The sequence below is a fragment of the Ranitomeya imitator genome, chromosome 1 (genome assembly GCF_032444005.1).
Source record: "Ranitomeya imitator isolate aRanImi1 chromosome 1, aRanImi1.pri, whole genome shotgun sequence".
In the NCBI taxonomy this organism is placed as follows: domain Eukaryota; kingdom Metazoa; phylum Chordata; class Amphibia; order Anura; family Dendrobatidae; genus Ranitomeya; species Ranitomeya imitator.
Window position 1 is genome coordinate 649,891,856 of NC_091282.1, and position 7,185 is coordinate 649,899,040.

General features: G+C 37.4%; 1 protein-coding gene across 1 annotated transcript; it reads left to right on the forward strand.

Moving 5' to 3' along the window:
- The first annotated feature begins 1,924 nt into the window (after nucleotides 1-1,924).
- On the forward strand, nucleotides 1,925-6,953 carry LOC138658003 (olfactory receptor 1L4-like). The gene is made up of 3 exons (XM_069745587.1): nucleotides 1,925-2,073; nucleotides 5,098-5,235; nucleotides 5,913-6,953. Exon 3 carries the CDS (start codon nucleotides 5,932-5,934, stop codon nucleotides 6,883-6,885), a length of 954 nt encoding a protein of 317 aa, XP_069601688.1. The 5' UTR covers nucleotides 1,925-2,073; nucleotides 5,098-5,235; nucleotides 5,913-5,931; the 3' UTR covers nucleotides 6,886-6,953.
- Nucleotides 6,954-7,185: the final 232 nt, after the last annotated feature.

Below are 7,185 nucleotides of genomic sequence, written 5' to 3' on the forward strand. Positions count from 1 at the left end.
ACATCACAGATCACCAATCTGACAGTGTGCACAGCACTCTATCAGATCGGTGATCTGACATACAGCCGGGCAGGATTAGAGCTGCAGCTGCAGCCTGATCCTGACCCGGAAGTGCTCCCTGCAGGACCCGGATGCAGCCCCGCGGCCATTTTGGATCCGGGGACTGCAGGGAGAAGACGCTCGGTACACGGTGAGTACATCACCGTGTACCGATCGTCTCAGGGAAGCCCGCAGGGAGCCCCCTCCCTGCGCGATGCTTCCCTGCAACGCCGGCACACCGCGATCATCTTTGATCGCGGTGTGCCGGGGGTTAATGTGCCGGGAGCGGTCCGTGACCGCTCCTGGCACATAGTGCCGGATGTCAGCTGCGATAGGCAGCTGACACCCGGCCGCGATCGGCCGCGCTCCCCCCGTGAGCGCGGCCGATCGCATATGACGTACTATCCCGTCACTGGGAATTAAGTCCCAGGTCACCTGGACGGGATAGTACGTCATATGGGATTAAGGGGTTAATGAAGGAAAATATTAATGGGAATGCTTCTTTATCACCCCTGACACTCATCTGTGGGGGGGCAAAAAAGTTAATTTTCCCCAACAATTTAACCCCACCATCCTCCATCCCAACACACAGCATGATGACCTCACAGTGCCTCCAGCAAATCATGATGTCCTCACAGTTCCTCCCACACAGTATAATTCTGCCACAGTACTCCAGTGAATGGTGCAACCACTGTGCATCTATCACAGTATAAAGGCCCTAATGTTCCCCTCAAGCAGTCTGATTCACCAATGACCCCACACACAGGATTATACTTCCAGAGCGGCTCCCAAAACAGTACATTGTCTCCCACAACCCCTCAATACAGTATAATACCTACATGGCATGATGCCCTTATGGTGTCTCCCACACAGTATTATGTCCTCATAGTTCCTCAGCGCACAGTATGATGTCACCATAGATCCCCAATACACAGTATAATGGCCCCCATAGCTCAACACAGTATGTTGCTCCCACAGTTCTTCACACATTATGATGCCTTCTGACTGCCAGAAGGTTTGATGGCCTCCACTGCCCTCCACATAATACAATGGCCAGTTACAGAGAAAATCATCAATGAAAGGAATGTATTAACATGTTAAAATGCTCCCCAAAGCTTTATAAATTCCTCATGGGGAAGGGAACAATATGTGAAGTAAATGAGAATATAAGTTATACAAAAAATGTAGAAAAAAAGCATAGCTAAGTAACAAAACAAAAGAAAAAAAGATGTACGGACAGTTTGATTTGCTGTTTCTTGCTTCCAACAAAAAAGCTTCCAATATAAAAAAATTATTTCAACTGAAATGAGAACATATTTTGAAATTTTTTAAGCGTTCTTTTGTGGTCGGGAAAAAATTGGAAAAATTTGCACATATTTTCTATGATTGTTTACATTTTTCTCAATATCAGCAAAATAAAGTGGCTTTCTGAATGGGAAATTTTTTTAAAGTCGATAAAAGCACAATAATAAAAAGTACAATAAAATCCGAAAAAGTGTCTGGTCAGGAATAAGATAAAATTACCCCGCATTGGTCTGGTTAAAGAGATTGACCAATGTCTCCTAAATCAACAATTGTGATTTATTTGTTAATGGACATGTCTTACTTAATCTATTATGTGCTTTTAATTTTCCTACAAGTAAATATTATAATGTTGCAGTCTAATTTCTAAGGATTTACAAAAAAGAATAATATATAGCTCATGGGAAACTATTATCTAGGGGAAAATCTGGGGATTTTTTTTGAAAACTGCTTTCTCTGGGACCAATCAGAATGTTATTACTATTTTATTTAAGGCGAGCACTGCAGAGTTCACGTTTGCTCCAACCTACAGGAGCTGCCATCATCATTCATCTTAATTTTCAATCACAGATACCTCAGCTGAACTGGGCGCCCAATTGGCCCACCGAAACTGAGCTCTCACCATGTAATTCTCCATACAATTGAAAAAGAATTCACAAATATCGCTGTCTTAAAATTTTATTTGACCAGATGAAATGTTTATATGTGACTAACAGATGTATAAAAAATACAGTAAGTTCCCGTCCTTCTTTATTATGCGCAGTGGTTGCAGTTGATTATGTTTTTTATTGTTTTTAATGAAAATTGTTTTATTTCAGTATTTAACAAATTTTAACTTCTGGTGGATTCATCTCTTTGATGATTGCACATCTGAAACAAAAAGTTCTATTTGAAATATTTTTTGGTAAAGAAAATGTAATCTAAAAATAAAATTTGTTGGACCCATAACAAAAATAATATCTAAAAAACAATAATAATGTAATTTTAAATGAGAAAAAAATGAAACTAATTTTATGTTTAAATAATAAGTGTTACTTGACTATGTTCAAAATATAAAGAATGATTAAAATATTTTATGTATCTGATTGTATTCCTGTTTTATAATTTACAATTATTTTTCCTGTATAGAGGACAGAATAAACATTATTTTTACAATTTTTTTTTGGGTTTTTATACAATAATTTTTAAATTGTAATTTACAAAAATATTGTTGACTACAGTTGAGCAAAATGATTCGCAGGACCTAATCTAGCTGCCACTTTGATTGTCTTCAGCCACCAGACCAGAGCTCATTGAACCACTTCTTACTTGACTGCTCTAATTATCAGACCCATAGCACCATCATGCTAGCATCATGCCACAACAACTTTCTAATCAGAAGATCATCCAGGGTTTTCAACAGAGAAGAATAGATTCGCAGAGCTCTGATTAAGAAGCCAATTAAATGATCAATGGATCATGTTCTCAAAAATCAAGGAGTTGGAGTTAGGCAATTTATTTGAATAAAATTAAATTCTACTCAAATTTTACAAAAAAATATATATTTTCCGGAATGCAGACTTTTTTCTAATTGGCTGAACTAAGGTCTGTAGGAAAATATCGAAATCTTGGGAGCTACTGGTTGAGCAAGTCTAGATGGAATGAGAAATGGATTCAATAGGAAGTAGGCTAAGTGAGAATTTTATTGTTACATTGTTACTCAAATATAATAAGCAACAAACAGGTATAAAGGGGGAGGCCAAGAGTCCCATACAACATGTTTCAATGCCGGACTGGCTTACAAGTGCTTCTGAGTGGCTGCTGCAGCTGATTATTTTTGTCTTCAGATGCACAAATACATTGACTTTTTAGTCCTCTTTTTTATGTGTTTTTTCTATGAAGTTTAGTGTTAGAACTCTTAAATGTTAGGACCCTTGACGTGGATTGCGAGCTTACATATCTTGGCCAAAATATCAACCAATACCTCATATATTATTTATATATATGTTTTTTGTACTTCATTTTTCAGGGTACAGCCAGGCACAGAATTTGTGGCCTTGTAAACTAGGGTCTCTGCTCTCATGGGATGTATTTAGATAGTGCTGGGCAGCCCACCTGATCTAATAGTATGGGCGTCATTAATAGGCTGTAAGCCAGACACTGTGCATTACCTGTGTGTGACCTGCGCCCTATACAAGCCCCTTTTGTGCTATCTAATACTAAGCAATCACCACCTCCATGAGTTGGTTGGTTGTGAGTGGTTGCCTCATCAGTATTTTGCACCTGTATTGCCGCCAACTGTATTACATGGGTTTGCTACATCCTGAGTGCACTAGTTGCTGAGACCTGGTCAGGTAAGCACTGCAGTGCCTCTGTGCTGTACAATATGCATTGACTCCAAATGTTGTTCCTGCTCCCTGCACAACTTATTAAAGTGAGCAGTTGTCGGGTTGGTTTCCACTACCCTGGACCTAGGCTTACATACCTATCTTGAAGTTATTGCACTGCGAGGCGCCGTGTATTCTCCCTTTTTACTACCAGCCCATTTCTTTTTACTGAAACATAGATGGCAGGCTAAAGGTTAAAAAAAATACATACTTATCTCACTACTTAGCTCTCCAACCACCACTGCTGATTGCTTTTCTCCTAACAGTCATCAATGCATCTTTCTATCGCCACCGTTTGCTGAATTTTCACACTAGGCCAGGACATCCAGTGGTGACTAGGCCCAGGGCAACCCTGCACCACAGTGTGTGACTAGACCCAGGATGTGTCTGTGCATGCATGTTGTAAGGTCTCGGCAATATTGTTGTGACGTCACATCATGCTTTATGACTTTATGATGAGCACTTTTAGCTGGGAGGCAGTAGGACCAGGCGCAGTGGACTTTGCGGGGGATATTGAGCAGTGGATGTGAGTGATGAGATGAGTATTAGTTATTTTATTATTTCTTTTCACATTTATTATGCCCGAAGGTCGCTCCACATCCCAGACAATAACAAAGGAACATTCAATTTTCAGGCAAAAAAAATCAACACAAAATCTCCTGGTAAAATCTGGGTGATTTGGCAAATTCAAATCATTATTATCAAATAAATGTATTAAAATTAATAAAAAAAAGATGGCTCAGTTCGTTTAGGCTGATGATCTTTAGCAATTATAATTTTATCTTAATAAATCTGGATTATATTTACAGATATTGCTACATAGGTGATGTATGGCATTACTATTGGGTAATGTACTAAAGTATCATAATTACATAACTTACCTTTTTCAAATTTTTAGCTTTTAATTATTCTATATAATTATTTTTAGTATTTTTTGCTTTAGCCTAAATACTCACAATGACAATATGGTAGCAAATAGATTCTCTTAATTTCTGTTCTTATGGAGCCATTTACATTCAATTTTCATAGTATTATTTAAAATGAACCTGTCATCAGGATTTTGCTAAGTAAACTACAGTCACGGTCAGCCTACAAGGATTAAGATGAGGCCAAAGCACGAAATAAAGCCCTGCCCACAGGCCACCCCGAAGCACGAGAATCTCATTAACTGGAAACTACAAACAAACATAAAACAACCACAATATGGATTTCTTCAACCCAGGTACCATTTTAAGCAAAATCCTGATGACAGATTCGCTTTAAGTGTTTTCCTTGAAGCATTGCTTTTAGGAGTGATTTAATTGCTCTATTTTAAAGAGTTTGTTGTAAATTCTTTACAATTTTTTTTTTACTTTTTTAAATGTGTATTAAAATATGTGTTTTTTTACAGATATAGCTATCTATAAATTTAATTTTCTGATTTTAAACTGATATACTGTATAGCATCCAACAGCTCAACTTACATTATTTTTTCAAAGCTGGCCATCTTGCATCACTCATCTTGGGATACCTTGAGCCAAAAAGAAAGGTAAAGATTGATATTTTGATACTGTTTGCTTCTGGGAAAAAATACCTACATTTTACAACCTTAGATGATGAGTTTTTGAATTACCACAATTAGGGATCCTTTAAAGAGCTCGTAATATGGCTGGGTTACTAGATGCTCTCTTATCAGTTTATTGAGTTTATGCTATTTAGAAAATGTTGTAAATCCATAGATACTGGATATCTTGGGATACCTTGATCTTGGAATACCTTGAGCCAAAAAGAAAAGCAAAGATTGACACATGTAAAAGGGAAATTACAAATTCTTCAAATGTATATTTAATCTTAGCCTGAATGATTTAACCATTGTGGTGTTCGCAAAACAAACTGTAAAAAATAATAATAATTTATCCAAATATGGTAATCTTAATCAGAGAGGAAACCAGGAGGCAACTGAGTGGTGAGGCACAAATTACCTTTTGATGCCGTTTCTTCTGTGGGAAAATAACTTACTTTTGTGACCTTAGAGGATGAGTTTTTGATGACCTGCAATATTAGGAACCCCTAAAATGAATACAAAAATATGGCGAGGTTTCCAGATATTCTCAGATCACTTTGTTAAGTTGTTCAGTTTATATCATTATCAAAGTTTTGTAAATCTGTAGCTGAAGAAAATATATACCAGAATGCAACTTTTGACCTTGACTCTGTGTCTTCTAGGTTCCTACTGTCATGTGTTATGGAATTCTTGAATAAAACATCATCTAGATTTATCTTGATTGGTCTTTCCACCAACCCATGGCTTCAACCTCTATATTTTATGATATTTTTAGTAATGTATATAGTTACTGTAACAGGGAATCTTTTAATCATTGCAGTGGTAAGGACTGAACCTCGACTACAGACCCCTATGTACTTTTTCCTCAGTAACCTCTCACTCATAGACCTCTGTTTTTCATCCACCATTGTGCCGAAACTTCTCATGAGTACATTGGCTGAAGACAAGAGTATCTCTTTCTGGGGATGTGCCATTCAGATGTATTTCCACCTAGCTTTGGGAGGCACTGAGTGTATTATATTGGCCATCATGGCCTATGATAGATATGTGGCCATTTGTCACCCCTTACACTACAACACTATCATGAACTTAAAACGTTGCTTTCTTCTCTCTGTCGGAACATGGTCATTAAATTTCCTGAATTCAATTTATTATGCTTTCATCACTTTCCGGCTGCCTTTCTGTAGGTCTAAGAATGTGAATCACTACTTCTGTGAGATGCCTCCTCTTTTTCGATTGTCCTGTACAGAAACTGAAATGAATGAAATAGCAGTTTATGTCTCTGGTGGGATTGTAGGTCTTTGCTCTTTTGTGTTGACACTTCTGTCCTATGTTCACATCATTTTAACTGTGATAAGGATGCGTTCAAGCACTGGAAGACGTAAAGCCTTCTCGACTTGCGCCTCCCACCTTTCAGTAGTTTCTCTATACTATGGCACCATTGTTTTTATGTATTTACGTCCTCGGGGGAGCTACTCTGCAGATCGAGACAGATCTGTGGCCATTCTTTATACTGTGGTTACCCCCATGTTTAACCCCATTATTTACAGCATAAGAAATAAGGAAGTTAAAGAAAGTGTGAGGAAAATGATTCTTGGACGTTCTCAGTTAACAACTCTTACATTTCATCACTGAATTTAAGTTTTTTTTTATAATTATAGTATTTTGTTGCAACATTTTAGTTTATTCTCTAGGGATGAGCAAATCTTTTAAGTTTTGAATTCACCAGATTTGCCAAATTTTTCGAAAAAATTTGATTTATGGCTATTCAATTTGCCAAAAGTAGTTCAGTGTTTTATGTATTTGTATTATGACTAAGCTATGAGAATTGACATATTTTCACTATCCAGATTCAACACAAAATGGCTGCTGCATTCCATGCCTCTACTTTTATACAGGCTATGATAGATCCCCATTATTAAATGTGTTATACCA